Source organism: Bison bison, unplaced genomic scaffold, assembly GCF_000754665.1.
Source record: "Bison bison bison isolate TAMUID 2011002044 unplaced genomic scaffold, Bison_UMD1.0 scf7180017864171, whole genome shotgun sequence".
NCBI lineage: Eukaryota > Metazoa > Chordata > Mammalia > Artiodactyla > Bovidae > Bison > Bison bison.
Window position 1 is genome coordinate 4131546 of NW_011494743.1, and position 23035 is coordinate 4154580.

At 46.9% G+C, this 23035-nt stretch overlaps 2 protein-coding genes across 4 annotated transcripts in view; one reads left to right on the plus strand and one right to left on the minus strand.

Moving 5' to 3' along the window:
- The window catches only part of TTLL3 (tubulin tyrosine ligase-like family, member 3), a 22993-nt gene extending 9897 nt beyond the window's left edge, over positions 1-13096 (plus strand). Inside the window, 7 exon segments of the mRNA XM_010842092.1 lie at positions 1385-1533; positions 4852-5095; positions 6111-6546; positions 11248-11392; positions 12371-12611; positions 12802-12913; positions 12916-13096. Of these exon segments, the coding sequence (XP_010840394.1) occupies positions 1385-1533; positions 4852-5095; positions 6111-6546; positions 11248-11392; positions 12371-12611; positions 12802-12913; positions 12916-13092 (1504 nt within the window). The 3' untranslated portion in view covers positions 13093-13096.
- A 177-nt stretch (positions 13097-13273) lies between these two features.
- Positions 13274-23035, minus strand: RPUSD3 (RNA pseudouridylate synthase domain containing 3). Of its 3 annotated transcripts, none has more exons than XR_825466.1 (9): positions 22914-23028; positions 22450-22589; positions 21535-21579; positions 21313-21412; positions 20433-20540; positions 20268-20352; positions 19920-20043; positions 16191-16646; positions 13274-15431 (listed from the first exon to the last, which is right to left on the minus strand). XR_825466.1 is itself a non-coding variant. In XM_010842090.1 (9 exons), the coding sequence occupies exons 1-9, from the start codon at positions 23012-23014 to the stop codon at positions 15240-15242; spliced, it is 1035 nt and encodes a 344-aa protein (XP_010840392.1). In that variant the 5' UTR covers positions 23015-23035; the 3' UTR covers positions 14849-15239. The 3 variants fall into 3 exon arrangements, 2 of the variants coding, with proteins under 2 accessions (XP_010840392.1, XP_010840393.1); XM_010842090.1 differs by having other exon boundaries at positions 14849-15431; positions 16191-16330; positions 22914-23035; XM_010842091.1 differs by lacking the exons at positions 13274-15431; positions 16191-16646 and adding an exon at positions 17024-19182.

Consider the following 23035-nt stretch of genomic DNA (forward strand, 5'->3'; position numbering starts at 1 on the left):
TTTTAACTAAATATAAAATCATACTGTCATGTTGAATATGCTTTTTCAGATTGCATGTGTCCCTGCCACTACCATGTGACACTTTCCTGGGCCAGATCACAGATTTGCTCAGTATATTCTTTATGCCATGGCCACAGAAACGTTTCCAGCAAACCTTGTGGAAATAGAAGGGCCAGGATTCGTGTGTGAAAAGGAGGCCTTGCCAAGACCCCTCCATTTGATTGTCCTTGTTCCCAGCACTGCCCAGCTGCCACTGCTATGCCAGCCTTAGTAACAGAGATAAGTTCTCTGTGGCTGGAGATATCCAAAAGGCTCCAGCCTCTTTAACATCCGAGAGATGTTAAAAGAGAGGTTACCATCTAGCGGAGGCTTCCTTCCTGTTCAGTCAAAAGAAAAGAAATGGGAGAGTTTGGCTGAGGCCGCCATCTGGGATGTTTTGTGACTTGGTTTAGTTGAGGACATTTCGTGTCCTGTAGGAATCAGGTTCCTCTTTGTCCCCGAACTCTTATCCATACAGCCCAGTCGCTGCCAGAGACTTCCTTATCCAACCATTCATTCATTTAACAAATTTCTAGGGAGTACCTGATAAGTGCTGGGGTACTACTTGGGGACGGGAGTCTAACAGAGAATAACGACTACAGAAAGTTGGTCTCATAGAGGTTACATTCGAGTGAGCAGAGACAGGCAGTCACCAAATAAGTGTAGGTGTCAGGTGGTAAGTGATGGGAAGAGAAATAAATCTAGGAGATGTATGATATAGTTGTGCAAGAAAAGAATTAGATGAGGAAGGGGCCTGCCTATCTACCAGTGTTAGGTTAAAGATTAGGAGAGAAGTGAACCTCCAAAAACAGTTGTGGATGAAAGATTCAGGCAGGCTAGAGTTTGCATCCTGGCTCAGCCTTTTAACTCAGTGTGTGGCCTTGGGCACATCCCTTAACCCTGCAAGCTTCAGTTTATACTTCTCTAAGATGGGACCAATAACATCTCCCCGAAGATGGATTAGTGATAATGTATGTAAAGCCCTTGGCACAGTGCCTGGCATGTAGAGGTGCCTCATCATTTGATGCTGGTATGATTAAATTCTGCCAAAGAGCAGTTTTAATATAATAGAGAGGTGGCAGAAGGTGGAGTATTGGAGTGGGAAGGGATACGGTAGGTAGAAGAGACTATTCCAGCAGTTGGGGACGATGCCCTGGGCAGGGTGGATCGGGGGCACAGCCTGAGGGTGGGGGTGGAGGATTGGGAGAGCCCTGTCTGGGTCTCGAGGGGAAGGGTGTGACCAAAGCTGGTGGGACCATGGCCAGGGGGCTTGTGTCTCCCCTTGCCTTGTTCACCAGGATGCCCCCAGGCCCAGCCCTGCCCAAGTCCCATCATCTCCCTACAGCGAGGGGGCAGAACTCAGGTACCTCGACACTCAGGTCCAGCGCTGTGAGGACATCCTGCAGCAGCTGCGGGCTGTGGTGCCCCAGATGGACATGGAAGGAGATCGCAACATCTGGATCGTGAAGCCGGGAGCCAAGTCCCGTGGACGAGGTGGGGGTCTGCCCCTGCTTCCTGTACCAGCACCCTACACCCTCCCCAACCAGAGGCACAGGAGGTTAATAGTATAGCCTCTGTTGGAGCCAAACTGCCTAGGTTCGAATCCCAGCTCTGCTCCTGATGCGCTGTGTGACCTTGAGGAAGTTATATCACCTCTTTGAACCTCAGTTCCCTCATCTGTGAGAGTTGATGATAATACCTCCTTTGAGGCCAGGATTAAATGAGGTAGTGCATGTACCGCTCAGCACAGTGCCAGACACAATAGCCACCCCATGAGTGTTGGCTGCTGTGATGACAATAGGGCTTCCCTAGCAGCTCAGTGGTGAAGAATCTGCCTGTCAATGCAGGAGACACAGGTTTGATCCCTGGGTTGGGAAGATTTCTTGGAGGAGGAAATGGCAATCCACTCCAGTTTTCTTGGCTGAGAAAAGCCCATGAACAGAGGAGCCTGGCGGGCTATACAGTCCATGGGTCACAAAAGAGTCGGACACGACTTAGCAACTAAACAACATCATGATGATACCAGTGCCTCATCTCCTGCCCTGAGAGTGTAGGTTAATGATTTAGGCAGGCCTGGTGGTACTCACTGCAGTTACTTGTCATCTAAGGGCTCTCCGATTAGTGGTTAAGGGTGTGGATGCTGAGAGTCAGATTTCTTGGTTCAAACCCAAGCCCTGCTCCCTAATATTCGAAAGACCTGGGGCAGGTTAGTTAACCTCTTCTGTGCCTTATTTTCATCCTTGGTAAGATGAAGCCAATAATACCTACCCAAGAGGATTACATGAGTACAATATGCAAAGTGCTTTGATCCTATACTGTCAGAGTAACTGCTATGTAAGTGCTATAGTTTTTAGCCACTATTATGACTGCTCAGCATGAATGGGATTTGAACAGGGCACCCAGCAGGCTGGGATGGTGCATTAGCCCAGCCTTTAAAAGATCATTAAGGACTTCTAAGATGTAAAAAACAGACTTTTGGCAGTGGATCGCCCCACATACTGCCCTTGGGAGAATTTGTTCATGTCCTAGTGAAGCTGCCGCAGCTCCACACACTGTGGGACACTCTCGGGATGTCTCTCTAAAACTAGCATCATAGTCTTGTCTTCTTCTACCTTGGAAATTGTTTTGTTGGTCTTTTCTAGGTTTGAAAATACATACTTGTTATTAAAAAAAGATCAGACAGTACAGAAACGTGGAAGAAACTAAGGGCACCTTTGATTTCACTGAGATAACTGCTGTTTATCTTGTGGTGTGTTTCTATACTCTGGTCTATGCATGTTGGCTGTATGTGTGTTTTATTCTAAATAAGAGCATAGCGCATACTACTCTGTAGCTTCCTTTTTTCATTATTTATCTTTCCATATCAGTGAGTATTACTTTTTTCACCTTTATTTTTTCTTAATAGATCTTAGAGGTCACTCCATTTCTGTACATCTAGATCTGCTTCCCCCTGGCCCCCATTTTTAGTTTATTGTTAGTCACTTTCAAACATACACAAAAGCAAAGAGAACAGTACAGTGAATTCAGTGTATTTCAACATTTTCTCTCCATTTTTAGTAAAACTTAATTGAAATATGTATACAGTCCACTTCATTGACAAGGCTACACTTCGTGAATATACAACTCAGTGAATTGTCACATAGGGAACACACTCGTGGAAACACAGCACCCAGATTACAAAATAAAACATTACCTTTACCCTAGAGGGCCCCGTACTACCTCCTGGTCTCTACCTCCCTGCAGTGGAAGCCCTTATTCTGACTTATAATACCATAGATTAGTGTTGCCTGTTTTTAAATTTTATATAAAAGTACAGTATATACTTTCCTACCTCATTCTGTCTTACAGCTGCACAGTCTAATCTTGTGTATATGTACTCTTGTGGTTTTACTTAATCCTTTTCTGATGGATATTTAGATGGCCATCAGTTTTTCCCCTATTTATTTGATTATTGATTGGTTAATTGCTGTTAGCAACACTGATGAATATCTTGTGCAGATATCTTTCCATTTATAGTAGTTTTTCCACTTATTTCTTTAGGATAAATTCCTAAAAATGAAATTGCTGGGTCAGAGGTCGTGAACAGTCTCAATCTGTGGCTATACAAGTCATCATGATATTGGGAATCTTAATAATCAGTCTGGGCTTTTGAGAAAGTATCTGGCCTGGGAACCAAGCACAAGTTGTTCTGTGCCATTGGCAGGCAGTCAGACTGTTTGGAGGACCAAGCAGTGAAGAAATGACTGATTTGTGAGTGTAGGTGTTTGTTTGCAGTGTGATTCTTACTGTAGACCCTTGAACAACATGAATGTACTGCATGGGTCCACATATATGCAGATTCTTTCACTTTGTATCTACTTTAGTACTACATGATCTATAGTTGAATCTGTGGATGCAGAACCAGGGATATAGAGGACCTACTGTAAAGTTATACAATAATTTTCAACTGTTCAGAGGGTTGGCACTCCTAATCCCTGCATTGTTCAATGGTCAGCTGTATTTATCAGCATTAAAACACCTTATTAGCATAAGATGCTTAACGTCACTTGTTATAAAACAGATAAAACTAAAAGATACCATTCTACCTAGGAGAATGGCAAAAATAAATCATCAACAGTGTTGGTAGTATGTGGGCAAACACACAATCTCATACACTCTTACTCGGAGTGCAAGTTGTTAGAACATCTTTGTTCTGTAAATTGAAAAAATGCACATACCCTTTGAGCCAGCAAATCTATAACTAGAGATGTTTTTCACAGGTAACTAGTAATTAGGATGAGTTAACATTTACTTAATGCTCACCAAGTGCCAGGCACTGTTCCAGTTCCTTAGGATGTTTAAATGCATAGAACGCTGTGCAGCTGAGGCACACACAGACTCTCCCATAACTTGAGTGCCCATCCATAGGACCTGGAAGCAGCACCTGGCTTCTTTGGAGCAGGAGATGTGTGTTGTTGCTTTTTTCTTAATTGTGTACCCTTTTGTACTGCCTACTTTTTGCCTCTGCTCTTTTATATTCTGTTATATGAAAAACGAATCAAAGTCATATATGTATATGGTTTTAAAAAGACCCAATACTGTTTAAATTTTTATATGTGCATATATTCCTTTCCATCATCAAAATTGGTTAATTAAAAAAAAATCCTTGGCAGATTCTCAGCTTTCCCAAAGGGAACATGGAGAAAGGCAGGCTTACCCACTCGGGCCTGTCCTTAGGGGATGAGGGCTTAGGATGAACTGTTCATAGTCCCCTAGCCCATCTCCCAAACAAAGCCTGGCCCGATCCCTAACCAGCCCTGTTTCCCCCTTTAGGTATCATGTGCATGGACCACCTGGAGGAAATGCTGAAGCTGGTGGACTGCAACCCCATGATGATGAAGGACGGCAAGTGGGTGGTGCAGAAGTATATCGAGCGGCCCTTGCTCATCTTTGGCACCAAATTTGATCTGAGGCAGTGGTTCCTGGTGACCGACTGGAACCCGCTTACTGTGTGGTTCTACCGTGACAGCTACATCCGCTTCTCCACACAGCCCTTCTCCCTGAAGAACCTGGACAAGTGAGCCCCCCCACCCTCAGCCCCCTCAGTCCCATGGGCTCCTAATCTAATTGGGGAGCTGGCAAGGAATAGTGCTTCCAGTGCGGTGCTGGGCTCTGAACACAGCCTCTGCAGGCAGGCAGGTGTCATCCATCCACCCATCCTTCCACCCAGCAGATGCCTATGGCACGTGTACCCTGAGCCATTCACCGTTCTAGGCACTTGGGACACAGTAGTGAATGAAATGAACCCAGCCCTCAAGAGTTCACATTCCAGCAGGGAGAAACAGACAAGCCGTGAACATAATAAGTAAAATCATCAATGGGTTAAAAGGTGATACGTGTTATGAGAGAAAAGATGTAGAGCAGGGTAGAGGGGGATCAGGAGAAATAGAGAGGCAGCATTCACTTGGAGGTGAGAGGAAGCCTGTGGAGCCCTGGATTCAAATTCCTTTTTTGCAGCTTCCAAGCTCTGTGACTTGGGTCAAGTGGAACTCTGTTTAAGCATCAGTCACCACCATCTGTAGAATGGAGCCAGTAACATGGAGCTCATAGCTGTCGGTTAACTGAGTGCTTGCATGTGACGAATGCCAAGCACTTCATGTATATTATCTCTGACGTTCATGAAAACCTGGCCAAGTGGGTACTGTTACTACCCCTATCTTTTACATGTTGAAAGGAGCACGCAGGTTAAATGAGTTATATGAGATTTCACCAGTCAGCGATGAAGACAGGACTTGAGCACACGTCTTGGTGATTACAAGCCCTGTACTCTGAGCTGCCTTCTTCCAGGCATTGGGAGAGTTAACTGTGACACTGTCACGAAGCACTTGGCACTGTGGCCCCGTACTTAGTACCCTCAGAGAGGTCCTGAGCACAGACTGGTAGCGGCCCTAGAAGATGGTGATGAGCATTTTGTCAACTCAGCTGCACAGTTCAGTGTATGCAGGACTGGTTCTGGGGTTTGCCTGCCCTCCCCACGTTTGAGTGGCTGGGGCACAGGGAGCCAGTCCTCAGCTTCCTGCTCTCTGTCCCAGCTCCGTGCACCTGTGCAACAACTCCATCCAGAAGCACCTGGAGAATTCATGCCACCGGCACCCACTGCTGCCCCCAGACAACATGTGGTCAAGCCAGAAATTCCAGGCCCACCTGCAGGAGACGGGGGCCCCGAACGCCTGGTCCACTGTCATAGTGCCTGGCATGAAGGCCGCAGTGATCCACGCCCTGCAGACCTCCCAGGACACCGTGCAGTGTCGGAAGGCCAGCTTCGAGCTCTACGGTGCTGACTTTGTGTTCGGTGAGGACTTCCAGCCTTGGCTGATCGAGATCAACGCCAGCCCCACCATGGCACCCTCCACGGCTGTCACCGCCAGGCTCTGTGCCGGCGTGCAGGCCGACACCCTGCGTGTGGTCATCGACCGGCGACTGGACCGCAACTGTGACACGGGGGCCTTTGAGCTCATCTACAAGCAGGTGAGGTGGCCAGGCCCAGGCAGGACCCAGGGAGGCCTCCCTGTAGTAAAGCTTAGGGCTCTGCAGTCACACAAACCCAGTTTGGGTCCTGGTCTTGCTGCAGTGACTGGGTACAGCCACTCCACCCTCTTGAGCCTCCATTTCCCTGTCTGTAAGATGGACATGCTGTTACCATCTTTCTCCTGGGGTTTAGGGGATGAAATGAGTTAGTGTGTTGGATAATACTTCTAGAGGCTGGTAGCATACTGTTACAAGCATAGACTCTGAAACCTCCCTGGGTTCAAATCCCTGCTCAAATAAATAACTCCTCTTCCATGAGGTTCCAGTAAAACAGCAGCCCTCAAAATTATAGAAGCTCTGCTACTGCTACTGCTAAGTCACTTCAGTCGTGTCTGACTCTGTGTGACCCCATAGATGGCAACCCACCAGGCTCCCCCATCCCTGGGATTCTCCAGGCAAGAACACTGGAATGGGTTGCCATTTCCTTCTCCAGTGCATGAAAGTGAAAAGTGAAAGGGAAGTCGCTCATTCGTGTCCGACTCTTGGCGACCCCATGGACTGCAGCCTACCAGGCTCCTCCGCCCATGGGATTTTCCAGGCAAGAGTATTGGAGTGGGGTGCCACTCTACTGTTAACCAAAAGGCCATGCAGCTCTGTCTTTTCACTCAAAATGTGTTCAAGACTGAATCTTGAGACCTATAGGTATACTCTTGGGATGCTTAAAAGATGTGTAGCTGCCTTAAAGGGCCTAATAGGCATGGCTTGGGTTTCTCTGAAGTTTTCTGTTTGTTTTTGTCTTTTTAGATATCATTGACATACAACATTGTTAATTTCAGATGTACAACATAACAGTATTTGTATATATTGTGAAAAGATCACCACCATAGGTCTAGTTAACATAGATCATCAAATAGTTACAAAAATTTTTTTCTTGCACGAGAACTTTTAAGATCTACTTTCTCAGCAACTTTCAAATATACAACATTATTAACTATAGTCATGATTCTATACATGACTTATATATTTGTAACTGAAAGTTTGTAATTTTTTATTCCCTTCACCCATTTTGCCCACCAATCAGCTATCTGTTCTCTGTATCAGTGAGTTCAGTTCGTTTTTTATTTTAGATTCTGCATATAATTGAGATCATATGATATTTGTCTTTCGCTGACTTATTTAACTTAGCATAATATATCCATGGTCTGTCCACGTTGTCACAAATGTCAAGATTTCATTATTTTTATTTTTTTGGCTGCACCTCATGGGATCTTAGTTCCCCAAACAGGGACCAAACCAGTGCCCCTGCAGTTCCCCAACCAGGGGCCAAATCTGTGCTCCCTGTAGTGGAAGCGTGGAGTCTTAACCACTGGCCTGACAGGGAAGTCCTGAGATTTTGTTCTTTTTAATGGCTGAGTAATATTCCGTAATATATTTACATGTACACATTTTCTCTGTTCATCTGTCAGTGGATGCTTAGGCCACTTCCATATGTTGGTTATTATAAATAGAGCTGCCATGAACATGGGCTTGCAGATATCTTTTCAAATGGTTTTTCATTTCCTTTAGGTAAATACCCAGAAGTGGAATTGCTGGATTGTATGGTAGCTCTAACATTAACTTTCTGAAGAACATCCATACTGTTTTCCATAGTGGGCACACCAATTTACCTTCCCACCAACCTGCAAAAAAGTTCCCTTTTCTTTACATCCTTGCCAACCCTTGTAATTTTTTGTCTTTTGGACGATAGCCATTCTGCCAGGTGAGAGGTGGTATCTCATTGTGGTTTTGATTTGCATTTCCCTGATGATTAGTGATGTTGAGCACCTTTTCATGCCCCTGTTTCATGTATCTGTATGTCTTCTTTTGAAAAATGTCTATTCAGATCCTCTGTCCATTTTTTAATCAGATTGTCCTTATATATTTTGGGGACCTCCCTGGCAATCCAGTGGTTAAGACTTCACACTTCCGTGCAGGGTATGTGGGTTCGATCCCTAATTGGGAAAACTAAGATCCTGCATGAAAAAAAGATTGTCTTTATATCTTTGTATGTTATTAACCTCTTACAAGTGATTTGCATTTTCTCCCATTTGCTGGGTTGTCTTTTGATTTTGTTGATTTCCTTTGCTGTTAGAAGATTTTTAGTTTCTTTATTTGTGCTTTTGTTGCAAAATCCAAAAAATCATTGCCAAGACTGAGTTAAGGAACTTCCTGGCTGTTTTCTTCTAGAAGTTTTATGGTTTAAGGTCTTATGTTCAAGTCTTCAATCCATTTGAGTTGATTTTTCTATATGGTATAAGATAGTGGTTCAGGTTCTTTCTTTTGCATGTGGCCGTCCCATTTTCCCAACACCACTTATTAAGAGATTGTATATTCATGCCTCGTTTATCATGACTTAATTGACCACAAATGTATGGATTGATTTCTGGGGTTTTAGTTTTGTTCCACTGATCTGTGTGTCTGTTTTTATGCCAGTATCATACTGTTTTGATCACTATAACTGTGTAATACATTGGTTTGGCCAAAAAGTTCATTTGAGTTTCCATATGTGCTTGGGGGGGTGTGGGGACACCGAATGAACTTTTTGGCCAACTCAATAGTTTGAAATCAGGAAGTGTGATGCTCCCAGCTTTGTGCTTTCTCAAGATTTCTTCAGCTATTCGGAAGTCTTAAGTGATTCTGTACATCTTTGGGGATTGATTTTTCTATTTTTGTGAAAAATGTCATTGAAATTTTGATAGGGATTGCATTGAGTCTATAGATTCCTTTGGGTGCTATAGACATTTTAATAATATTAATTCTTCCATTCTATGAGTACAGAATATTTTTCTATTTATTTGTGTCATCTTCAGTTTCTTTCATCAGCAGTGTACAGGTTTTTCACCTCCTTGGTTAAATTTATTCCTGGTATTTTATTTTCTTTGATGTTCTTTAATCTCTTTAAGTTAGAACAGCCCCACTGTTTTTTTTCCCACCCATGTTTGGATCTTTTGAAGGCACCAGACTGGTTGTTTTATGGAACTGTCCCACATTCTGGAGTTATCTGATTGTTTCCTCATGGTGGTGTTTAACTTCTGTTATCTGAATGTCCTATAAACTAGAAGTTAGGTCACACAGCTTGATGAGGTTCACATTACACATTTTTGTCAAGAACACTTGAGAGGTGATACTGGGTGCCTCATACAGCTTCACAAGACACCCATTGTCAGAGTGTCTCGTGATTGGTGATGCTAAGTCTGATCACGCGGTTAAGGTCATGCTACCAGATCTCTGCATGGTAAGTTGCATCCTTCACTTTGCAGCGATCATTTTCTTTGTAAGATGATTCTTTGGCAGTGTGCAGATGACACAATTTCCTGTCATCCTTTTCACCTACTTGTTTTGATATCCAGTTTTGATTCTTGCCTGTTCTGTTAGTGTTGCAGAATGGTACATTGCTATTTCTATCATTCTTTCTGCATTTATGAGCTGAGATTCTTCCATAAAGATGAGTTTTTCTGTATCAACTGGGCTTCCCATGAGCTCTGATATCTGTATTTTTTTTTAATTGAAATATAGCTGATTTACAGTTGTATTAATTTATATAAATTATAGTTGTATTAATTTTTCTATAGAGTGATTCGGTTATACATATACATATTCTTTTTCATATTCTTTTCCTTTATGATTTATCCAAGGATATTGAATGTAATTCCCTGTGCTATACAGTAGGATGTTAATATCTGTAAATTTTTAAAATATTTATTTATTAGGCTGCATCACATCTTAGTTGTGGTATGTAGGATCTTCATTATCTTCATTACGTCTTGCGGATCTTTTGCTGCAGGGCATGGATTCTCTAGTTGTGGCGTGAAGGCTCAGTAGCTGCGGTGCAGGGGCTTAGTTGTTCCATGGCATGTGGAATCTTAATTCCTTGAGCAGGGATTGGACCCGCGTCCCCTGAATTGCAAAGCAGATTCTTAACCACTGGACCACCAGGGAAGTCTCTTGATATCTGTATTTTTAACAAGCTCCAAATGACACTGATGTTTAGATAGGTTTTAATCAGGATCTGTTGATGACATGGAAAACCCCTCAGCCTAGCCCTAGGTTAACAGGAGTGTTCCTAGCAATATGCAGGGGCTCTTCTGTGTCCATTGCAGGAAGTACAGCTCAGCTTAATAAGAACTGAACATGGCCCAGGAGCTCCTTTCTTGGATCTTTCTCTCTGTCTCCCTCTGTATATTTGCAACATTATTCTCTCCACAGAATGCCTTCTTTAAAATTCTGCTTCCCTTGGTTCAAATGAGAATTTAGGCAGGCTCCAGGCCTCTTATCTGTCTGGGTGTTGTAACTCACATGCTCTCAGCAGAGAATCTGGCTCATCTCAGGAAGCTGTCCATTGACAGCAGCTGGTGGAGGAGAACACACACATTCCTGGCCAGGGAGTTGAGGAGGGCAGGTGGATGGAAGGGTGGATGTGGGGGCCTGGCTAAGACTGCCTCCCACTCCGCTGGTTTATTTATCTCAGGGGCTCTGTGACCCTCCAGGTACTGATTCAGACCCCTTAGAGGACAGAGACGGGCTTTGCATTTCTCAGCCCAGAAATGTCTCCTGACCAGGTGCCCCAGAAGTTAATTCCATCTACCCTGCCCTAAGTCTTTCTAGACCTAGGATTCTAGCACCATGGTCTGAGCAGGCCTTGTCTCCCCTTCTTCCCGACAGCCTGCCGTGGAGGTGCCCCAGTATGTGGGTATCCGGCTTCTAGTAGAGGGCTCCACCATCAAGAAGCCCCTGGCGATGAGTCACCGGCGGATGGCCGTCCGCCCAGCCCTCCCTCACCTGCTGGCCCCGAGAGGCTCTGGGGAAAGCAAGGACTCAGGAAGCCCCATCCACAGGTCAGCTTCTAGGAAAGTTGCTGGGGCCAGAAGTCTGGGGCACACTGAGAAGCCAGATTCCACTGCCACCACCTCAGCCCCTGGAAAGGGGAAGAAAGGCAAGGCGAAAAGTGCCACAGCCCAGGTCCATCCCAATCTCCGGAAGTGGGACACCCCCAGCACGAGGACGGGCTGCATTTTTACCATGACCTTAGCTAGCAGGGACAGGCATCCCTACTCTTTGAACAGATTGCCACTGAGTCTGAAGAACTCCCAGGCCCTGGGTAAGACCCTTCCCCCCAAACACCCCAGGGCCTCAAGACAACTTCTTCCTGTTCTCCAAGCCCCTCCTAACCACCTGGGTTTGCCCCCACCCACAGCCCCACCAGAGTCACCGGTAGTAAGTAAAAGCCACTACTTACAAAGTATTTTTAAAAACTGCATGACTGAATGACTGTGATCCACCCTCCTGCAAAGTAGTCACGTGGTGAGGCAGTTGTACTCATTTTGAAGATGCCAGGACTCAGTCCCAGGTTGATCTCATTCCAGAGCCCCAACTCTTCCTGCTGTAGTATTCTGTCTTTGCTGCCATGCAAAGTTGCCTCTGGGGGAAAGAACTAATATCTGTACAGCACATAACAGTTTAAACTGTGTCACTACCTGACCAGCTCCTTTAGTTCTCACAGCCTAGCGAGGGAGGTGCTATGATCCCCATTTTCCAGCCGAGGTATCAGGAAGTGTAAGGAAGTTGCTCGAGGTTGCACAGCTCAGAAGGGGCAGAGCTGGGATGCAGACCCAGGTCTGTTGGACTTCAAACCCTGTGTCCTTCCCATGGTCTCTGGAGAAGGAACTGGGTGGGCTCCATCTGCCCTCATCTCCCCCTGCCTCCCCACCTTCCACGCACACCTTGAGGGGCAGCTGGTCAGCCTTAGCCCCTCCCCAGCCCCTCACGGCCCCTCTTGCTCCCACAGCCCCTTACCACTTCCCAAGCCTCCACAGCAAGCCCCGGCTGCCTTCTCCCCATGTGCCCTGGCCCCAGGGGCAGGTCCTCAGACTACAGCACAGCAAGCTGGTGGGCACCAAGGCCCTGTCGACCACAGACAAGGCCTTGATGACTCTACCAACCGCCAAGGTTTTGATTTCCCTCCCACCTACCCCTGAGCTCAAGCTGGCACCCAACGCCCTGAAACCAAAAAAGGTGGGCCTCAAACTGTGACCAGTACCCCGCTGGGTAGTGCTGACTATCGGGGTCAGGGCTGGAGGGCACAGGTAGAGGGTAGCCCCCAGGCTGCCTGTGCCCCAAGGGAAGGGCTTGCACCCCTCAGGACCCCCTTCCTGAACAGATTCCTGATCATCTCTCCTCCTTCTCCCCTCCTTTCACACGGAGGCTCTTGCTCCCCAGCGCCTTCATGGTCCCTACTTCGGAAGTAATGTGTGGTCTCAACCCTTTGAAGACGGAAATCTTCCTAGCATCTACAGGAAGAGCAAGACCAAAGGCAAATGCAAGGCCAGACTCTGTGACAGACCAAAGGCCGAGACACACCTCGTGACGACACTGAGCCTTCCAGGACCTCTGACCCTTGTCACAGACCGGGGTTTGGAGGGCACAAGGGACAGGTGGCCACAGAAGCCCTTGCTTCCATCAGCATCGCCCTTATCCTGGATGCAGCGCCAAATAAAAAAGAGCAAATGAGGTCTTCGAGGCTCGGCTCCTTTTCTCTTGGAGGGTGAAGAGAGGGTATAGTGTGACCCTGTACTCCAGGGCCCAGGACAAGAGCCAGAGGCTGTCAGCAACTCCCCCCCAAAGCACAGCCCCACACTCCCACCCAGCAACAACAGGAGACTCAGCGGAGAAGAGTGGACCTGGCTAAACCCCAGCCCTCTCCTGAGGGAGTGGGCCCGTCCCTTCCTCTGCAAGGGGCCAAGGTCACCTCAAAAGGAAATATCCAACAAGCCCCTCTCATCTGAAAAAAGCTCAACATTCCTTAGTTATAATGGGTTGAATGTTGGTATGTCTTCCTAGAACCTGTGGATATGTCTATTTGGAAAAAAAGGTCTTTGCAGATATAAGTTAAAGTTCAGATTTTGAGATGAGATCATCCAGATGGGGCCTCAATCCAATAACAATTGTCCTTACAAGGGACTGAAGAGAAGACAATAGAGGAGGAGGCTGTGTGGAGACAGAGGCAGAGGTTGGCATGATACGGCCACAAGTCAGAGGGTGCTTAAGCCACCAGAAGTTGGAAGAGGTAAGGAAAGATTCTCCCGTAGAGCCTTTGGGTAGAGCACAGCCCTGTCAACACCTTGATTTTGGACTTCCGGCCTCTAAAACTGGGGGAGAGAATCCATTTTGTGCTATTTTAAACCATTCAGGTTGTGGTAATTTTTTTTTTTTTCCATTTTTTGGCCGTGCCATGTGGCACATGGGATCTTAGTTCCCCAGCCAGGAATTGAACCCATGCCCCCTGCCATGGAAGTGCAGTGTCTTAACCACTGAGCCTCCAGGGAAGGCCCCAGGTTGTGGTAATTCATTGCAGCGGCCCTAGGAAACAAACACACTAGTCAAATCAAGATAAATATACTCTGATCCAGAAATTATTGCACAGCTGAATGAGAAAACGCAGACAGGCAGACCCACAGCAGCACTGTGGTCACAGCCGATGACCTAAGTGTCCATTAACGTTGGGTGGATAGACTGCAAGCCCCAGCATTCCAACTCCATGCCACACAACAGATGCATTTCCCAGGGTGGAGTGAGAACAAGTCACAAAAGGATATATACAGCACAGTTCCATTCCACAGGAGTTTGAGAAACAAGCAAAACAAAATACATTGTTTAGGGATGCATGTATATGTGGTAACACTTTAAAAAAACAGACAAGGAAAGAATTCTCTCAAGTCAGGGGAGTGGTTTCCAATTGTGACTTTACACTAGTGCCCGTTCTGGAGCTTTTAAAAAAGATGTCTCTATCCAAGACTGGTAAAAGTATCTTAGGGATGCAGTCAGGGGAGGCATGGGGATTTTTTTTTAAGCTTTCTGAGGGGGCAGGGTAGGGGGTTCTAATATGGGGACAGGGTTGAGAACAGCTTTGTTCTAAGACAGGAGAAGGATGCTTCTATTTTGTGCCAAGTGGTGGTTATGTGAGTGTCACCTTACAGTTATTCTTTAAGTCACACAGATGTTTTATGCACTCTGTATGTTTGATATGTTACATGGTTTTTTAAAGTAAAATATCTAACATCTAAATGAGTAGTCAAATTCTTGGAGACAGGAAACAGTGGCTACTGGGGCTGAGATGGGTAGGGGATGGGCAGTTGGTGTTTAATGAGAACAGAGTTTCAGTTTGGGTGGATGAGAAAGTTCTGGAGTTGGATGCAGAAGATGGCTACACCACCGTGTGAATGTACTTAATGCCACTGAACTATACACTTAAAAACAGTGAAGATCGTAAAGTCTACGAAGTGTATTTTAGCACAAATTAAAGAAAAAAAAAACTCTTAACATTTTCTCTCAGCTAGAATTAGGCCAGAAACAGCCAAACATAAAGACTATGTGTTGAACTCAGCAGAAAGCACAGTCCGTGATAAACATTTTCTTTCTCAGCAAATCCTGAAAACGATCCTGTGAGGTAGGTACTTTTATTATTTAAAGCCCAGAGAGGTGAGGTAATTTGGCCAATACCACACAGCAAATGGCCTTAGGATGCGATCTCAGGTCTATCCCACTAGAGCGCCCAGCATTTTACACGGTGGCCTGACTGCATGCTGAGCACTGACCACACTCTTCTGGGGCCTGACCACAGCCCATTCGCCTCCCATCCCAGCCGCTTTCCAGCAGGACTATTGGTAGTGGAGCCCCAGGCACTGCAGGGTCCTGGAGAAGTAAGAGGGCAGAGGAGCCAGAAGCTCAATGGGTGGGTCCCTGGGCCTGGCGCCTGGGAGGCGAAGACAGTGCAAATGGAGGTGCAGGGGCAACCGGGCAGCCTGGGAGGCGGTCAGGCAGAGGCGGCCGAGGAGGGCTTCATCCAGGACCTGGGGCGGAGACGTGCCAGCATTCAGCCAGGGGAGTTCCCAGCAGCGCTCAGCGAAAGAGGAGCAAGGTAAATACTTTGTCCTCCCTCTGCATCCGTGTTCTGCATGCCTCTGCACACGTAAATACCTTCACATTCACACACACACACACTACAGCATAGACCAGCTAGGAGTCACCAAATCAGCTTCCTAGGCATTTCGCTAAACTGCATTCCCCAGCACCTCCTGCAGGTTGGGGAGGCCGTGATTGAGCCCCACTCAGCACAACAGGAGTGTTGAGTATGTGTCCCGCTTCCTGACCTGGCCCGAGAAACCAACCCCCACCTCCACGAACCTGCCCTGTCTCCTCTGCTGATGAGATGGCAGCAGCCAGGGGCCCCCCAAGTGACTTGTTTGGAGCAAAGCCTGCCCCTACCCCATCCCATTAACTGGACTTCATACAGAAGGAAATTGTTGTGTTAATACTCTGGTACTTGAGGTTTTTCTGTTAAAGCAGTGTTACCAGAATACACAACCTCTTACACCCATTACAGAATGGCAGACTTAGAAGGACCTTTAGAAATCGGCTGGTTTGATTTCCTTACTGAACAGAAGAGACCCATAAGAGAGGGTGTCACTTAGTGCCACACAGCAAGACAGGGCTACTGGTAGCTTTGGAAGCCAGAGTTGCGTAGCGGACGTCTGGAGATGCTATCCATCCCTCCACCCCAACAAGCCCCAGCCCACCCCAGAAGGCTGCAGGCAGGTGGACTTGGGTACCTGTCTTTGGGGCTTGGTGCTCTCGACTGGCAGAAGAAAGCGCTGGCCGAGGACAGTGCCCACGCGGGCAGAGTATGTGTGATCCCCAAGCACAGGGCAGAGCTGCAGGGCCATGTGTGCCTGTAGCTGGCTGGGAAACACTAGAAGACAGGAGATGGGACAGATGGCAGGCAAGCAGTTCATTCTGCCCCAGCCAGTACTGCCGCGCCCCCTGCCCCCCATTCTCAGATGGTGTGGTTTCAGTGAGGTGGACACTACCACCCCAGCCTCTGGAGCAAGGTCGGGGCAGGTAGAGCTGTCAAGCCACCAGCCTCGCGGGACTCATCCATGAAGAGACGCAACCCTGAATTTTTTGTGATGCTTCTGGGAATGAAGAGCACTCTTTCCTGCTGTGGAGTGAGCCTGGAGCTGCTGGAGCACCTGCATCTCTGCCTCCATGGGGGATAACTGCTGCTCCTATGGGAGGAAGAAGCCAGCACGCGGGAGGTGGAAAGAGAGAGAGAAATGGCTTTCTGATGACATCTTCCAAGCCTGGATGCAGCCAAGCCCGAACTATATTTTTTTTTGGCTGCACTGGGTCTTCATTGCTGCATGCGGGCTTTCTCTAGTTGTGGAGAGTGGGGGCTACTCTCTAGTTGCGGTGTATGGGCTTCTCATTGTGGTGGCTTCTGTTGTGGAGCACAGGCTCTAGGGTGTGCAGGCTTTCAGGAGCTGCAGCACGCAGGCTCGGTAGTTGCGACTTGCTGGCTCCAAGGGGCGAGGGCTTCAATAGTTGCAGCACAGGGGCTCATTAGTTGTGGCTGGTGGGCCCCAGAGCGTGCACAAGCCTGAACTTAGAAGTTATATGAGTCATTAAATTGCTCTTTTGGGTGACACCAACTTGAACTTGTTTTGGGGAAACGTAATGGGTATGAAATAGTTCATATATGTAAACTTATTAATACTCCTGAAAACCCTATAATGTGAGACCCAGCATCATTCCACCTTATAGACAGGAAAATCTCAGCTCAAGAAGTAACCAGCCCACCACAGACTGGGATTCAAACCCAGGAGCTGTCTGTCTACTTTCATGTCTAGCAATATGGTAGACTGGGTAATCTAAATACCCATCTTTTATTAACCACCTAGAAACACTGGAAAACTGTAACAATCATCCTTTTAAATACACAGCGGGACACAGGGGAAAGTAAAGTCCCCTGGATGAAAATACAAAAAGAAAACAAATCCAGAGCACAAGAGAGTCAACATTTCACCTCTTCTAGGGGTATTTCCAATCTTGGGGCTAAGGGGGCTTGGGTTTAAGTAGTGACAAGGGGCCAGGGATGAGGTTGTGCCCAAATGAAATCTGAGAGGCTACATCTTCCATGCAAGGGTGGACTAGGAGAAAAAGCCAGCCATCAAGGAAGGCAGATGAACTCTGTAGGTATGGATGAGGGGAAGGAAGATGAATTCCCAACTGTGAGCTGCTCTCACACAGGCTTGAGGTTCTAATACCACCTGAGTGATCTGTGAACTTCCAACTGAGGTGTTAATCTCTAGGTCCTGAAGCAGTGATGTGAGCCCACTCAGCAGAAGCAAGGCAGAACCCCTCAAGTCCCCACCGCCAATGAGGCAGTAAAGGATTTCCATAGATGAAGACCCAGCACAACCTGAACCCCAGAGCAATAAGGAGACATTCCACCAAGGGGAGCAAGTCTGCAGAAATCACAACAGAATTAGACCCTTAGAATCTCCAGACAAAAGAATTATAGAAACACCATATAGGTGTGCTTTAAATGAGTAAAAACAAACAAGAACAAGTAATGAGAGAAAAAAACAGATGCCATCACTAATTGGGTTCAAGGCTAGGAGAATGGATGGACGACAAGCACAGGGAAGGAGGTGATCAACAAAGAGGCTTGCCCAGAGCATGGACCGTCAGTTGATGTGTGTTCTTGGCCATTTGGGATTTATAGGTAAAGAAAAAGCTGACAGATCAGCAAGAGAAGGTGCGAAGCAATCTGAAGACCGACCAGGTCATATAATTCTTAGAAAAACTTGAATCAGTGGCTGTTGGTCACCTTTACTTACTGGTGTGAAAAATAAAACCACAGGATGGACCACAGCAATTGGTGAGCAGACAAAACTTTAAATCAGAAAGGCAGGGTGGTGGTCCACGGTATGTGCAGTAAAGGTGGTTAGAAGTATAATAACTTGAATATCCTTTGAGATCTGAGATTTTAGCATCATGCTTTATTGGGTTTGAATACTGTTCTCATTAGTTTTATTGAAGTCTAGACAAAAATGTTAGGACTTTGGGAGTTCCCTGGTGGTCTAGTGGTTAGGACTCTGCTCTTCCATTTCTGTGGGCCCAGTAATTCCTGGTCAGGGAACTATCTCTCAAGCCATGCCATGCAGCCAGAAAAAAAAAACTGATTTAATAAGAATGAGTAAAACATTGGTTAAAAAACGCAGGCAAGGGCTTCCCTGGTGGTCCAGTGGTTAAGAATCTGCCTTGCAATGCAATGGACACAGCTTCCTGGTCAGGGAAGATCCCACATGCGCAGAGCAACTAAGCCCGTGTGTCACAACTACTGAGCTACAACTAGAGCGCATGCTCTACAACGAGAAGCCACCGTAACGAGACTCGACCACCACAACAGAGAAGCCCTCACTGCGCAACAGGAGAAGCCCACGCGCAGCAACAAGACCCACCGCAGCCAAAAACTAAAAGAAATCTTAAAAAAAAATGCAGGCAACAAGTCTAGAAGTATTCTTTTTTTTTTTTCAGAAGTATTATAAAAGTTCATTTACCTTGCAGTTGGCAGGACTGAGTCACGATTTTCAGGCTGACTTGGCCTTCGTGTGGACTGGAGGAAAGCACTGCTCCCTTGCTGGGTGCAGTCCTGCCAGGGCCCACACCTCAGCAGAGAGAATATGGGCTGCTCTGTAACAGAGCTACTTGCACATGGGCAGCCCTGGCTGCTTGACTGTTGGATAGGAACACTCACAGCTTTTGAAGACCAAAGATTGTAAATAAGTGTTTTAAAATTTTTGGGGGGAAGCTATTTTTGTTAAAAGCATTATGCAAATTAAAAAGTTTGATGTGAAAGAAAAAAACAGATGCCTTATTTTTTTTTAAAGGCCATCTGTATTTGTAAAACAACCAACCTTGAATTTGTAGATGTAAACAATACAATCAATGGGTAGGTTAAACTAGCAGGTTAGATCCAACTGAAGAGAAAATTACTCAGCTGGAAGGTACGTCTGAAGATTACCCAGAATGCGGCAAAGATAAAGATGTGAAAAATGTGTTAGAAAAGTTGAGACATAGCAGGTGAATGAGAAACTCAGATGCTATCAGGCATTCAAAAGGAAGGATGCAAGAGGCACAATATTTGAAGAACTTTTCAGGATGGATTAAACAGGTTAATCTTCAGATTCAGCAAACACACTGAATCCTGAGAAATAAAACTAAACCCACACACCTTGATTCATCACAGTGAAACTAGAGAACATCGAAGGTAAAGAGATGCTGAGAGCAGTAAGAAAAAAAATAGGTGAGTTGCAAAGGGGTGACCATCAGACTGACAGGAGAAGCACTGCCCCCTCCAGGTGGAGCTGGTCACATACACCCTTACAGTCCATCAAAGACTCCCCAGGCCGCCAGTGAAACTACCACCTTCCTCCCATTCCCTGCCTCCCCAACCAAATACAGTTTGTCAAGTCTAGCTGGGGCTCCAGACCCACCTGTCAGTGGCTGCAGCTGGACCAGGGCACAGCCAGAGCCCGTGGCAACCACACGGAAGTGGCTAAGGGTCCTCTTGACACCTTCCATGATGTCCTTTCGGGATGGGGACTGCACTGGAACAACCTGTGGTGTCAGCCCCCAAGGGTGAACAAGCTTCACACACACCTGGGAGCTGCCCCCAAACCCTCCCTGTTCCCACCAGACCGAGGACAAGGGCCACAGTATAGGCCGTGGTCACTCACCTGTTTTAGGGGAATGAAGGACCAGCCACCCCATATCTATACCCTTGACTCTTCTTGAGGGGTATGTCTGAGGGTCCCGTCTTCCCCACCCAGGCCCTGACTCACGAGATTGACCCCATCAATGTGTTCCAGTTTCAGAGCTGCTTGTATCTTCCCTTCAGAAGTAACTGGGATCCCATCAGTGACAGCACTGAGAAAGAGGCAGGAGGAGGTCACAGAGTTGTTTGCTGGGACCTCCCCGCTGCCCTGGAGCCTCCCAGCCCTTCTCACCAGTACGTGGCTGTGGGTTTCCTGGCTCTCCGTGAGTGAGTGAAGAACTTCTGGAGGCGGCTTGCCGTCTGGGGACAACTGGAGAGGAGCACAAGGCCCGAGGCCTCCCTGGAGAAAGGAGACAAATCACAGAAGTTAAAATCCCCTGGGACCACCGGCAAAAGAAGGAGACCCTGAGGAAGAAACACGGACCTGCTGAAGGCCAAGGAGTAACATCTGGACTACAACGCAGACCTCCTCCTGAGAAACAAGTAAGTCTTCCCCGTGTTTGATAATAAAGAGTACATAGCTTAAACGTGTTTCTCATTTTGCTCTGGCTCCCAGGGAGCTCAGAGCCAAACATCATAACAATTACCACCAACTGCTGACTGTCTACCAGTAGGCACTCTACTAGGAATTTCACATATATTTGCTATTAAATGGGCTTCCCTGGTGGCTCAGATGGTAAAGAATCTGCCTGTAATGTCAGAGATCTGGGTCTGATTCCTGGGTTGGGAAGATCCCTTGGAGAAGGGAATGGCTCAATTCCCCACAAACAAGCTTATGAGTTTGTGGAATTGCAGAAACATCTCATCTCAAGCACCATCTCTACCGATGGCTATGAGGAAAGAGTATCACAGATCAGTTAACAATACTGGCCTGGAGAAGTGACTATACACTGAGCTGTTTTATGATTAAAGAAACTAAGGCTCAGTGACACCTAAGATCAGTTTGTGCATAAAGATTTGAACCCAGATCTGTCCACTTCCTCCTCTTTTTCCTTGTTTCCTTCCTCTGTGATCCCAAAGCAGCCAGTGGAAAATGTTTATTCCTAAGTGGCTCTGCCCCCATCCCAAATAGATGCTTATCTTCCTACCTTTCTATCACCTCCACCACTTACTTCCCAGATGCTCGGACAACCTGGACCTCCTGCTCCCCGAGCCCCAGGGACCGGCTCAGTTCTGGCAGCACTGACAACAACGTCAGCTCTCCTGGTTTTCCTAGGTGAAAAAAAAAGGAAGAGTACAAGTTGCTCTCAGAGGCAACATCCCTTCTCTTTGATATTGTCTGCTCTCACACATACCAAAACCCCTTTCACTGCATCTCTTTTCCCTGCCCATACCTGTCACTGGCAGACCCTGTGGCTTGTTCAATGTCACCAGAGGTCCTGAAACATGTAATAGATAAACGTGAGCAACAGCAAAAACAGTTTACAAAGACTTTCTCAATTCGTATTATCATGTGGTCCCAGTACAACTCTCATACAGGAGTTATCAACCACTCCCTGAAATGAACTTCTTTCTGAACCTTGCATATGCTCAGCTTGCTGCCTCAACCTCAGGACCTTTGCACCTGTTGCTTTCCATGTCTCAGATTTTCACGTGGCTTGCTCCTTATATCATCATCACATCATCAAATGTGATCATCACAAAGAGGCCTGAGTCTCCAATCTGATGTCTGCTCCTTTCTTGCAGATCCTTACCACTGCTGTTTTATTAACAGTACTGATCACTAGTAAGTACTTTTTTCATTTATTTTCTAGTTAATCATTTTCTCCCACTGAAATGTTGGCTCCATGAAGGCAGGAACCATATTTATTTTGTTCAGCACTGGACAGCTATGTTCTAGAGCAGTGCCTGGAACACAACCTGTGCTCAATAAATAGCTGAGAAAATTCGTAAGTCACTGGAGACTGAGGCACAGAGACATTGTTATTTTCCTAAAGCCACACAGCAAGCTGATTACAGAGCTAGATATGACTCCAAAGCCCGTTTTGTCCCTCAATATATTAACACTTTAATGAGAGCCTACTAGTGCAAAGCTCTCTGGTTATTTACACTCTCGCTCTCCACAGCTGCATCCCATGATGCTGAGGCAGAGAGTACGTGGCTGGTCGCAGCTAGTGAGGTTCGTGAGTGGGAGAACCAGGATTTGACCTCACAGGTTTTCGTAAAGTACCGAACCAGATCCTCAGAAGGCTCGGGTGAAGACTCCTCCCCTTCCGGGTCTCTCGGCACCTGTCCCTCCCACCCCTCACCTTTACGGTCCACCACAGCCGCCCTCAATACATCGACCAGTTCTTCCCGACTGAAGGTCCCCGGTCTCAGCAGTCCTGGGAAAGGCTGGTCACCCGGGGGATCCGACGGTTTGCTGGCGCCTCGACGTTGCAGCTGATGCCTGGGAACGGTTTTGTAAACAACAGGGGAATTACTGCTTCCAGAGGTGCTGCCCATTCTTATCTCCACACCCATCTTCCCAAACCCTGCGGCTTCTTATGAATGCTTCAGGAAGCCTGGATTGAGCTTCCCGAAATCTCAGGTTCTACTGGCCCCAATGTACAGAAGAGAGAACTGAGGCTCAGAGAGGTCTACGACTAGTTTAGGGTCACACAGCAGAGATGAATTAGAACCCATATCTACCTAACTCCAGATCCCGCACACACCCTCCCCCGGCCCCAGTCTCCTCCCTCTATACAAAGCGGGGCGGGGGTTGTGTAATCACCGGGCCTTGGTGCCAAAGCCTGCGGCTGTGGACGTTGCACGGATCCCCAGACCCCGCCGCCAGCCACCCGAGGCCTGACCCAAAACCCGCCAGCCACCCATCTCCGGAACGAAGACACGCGC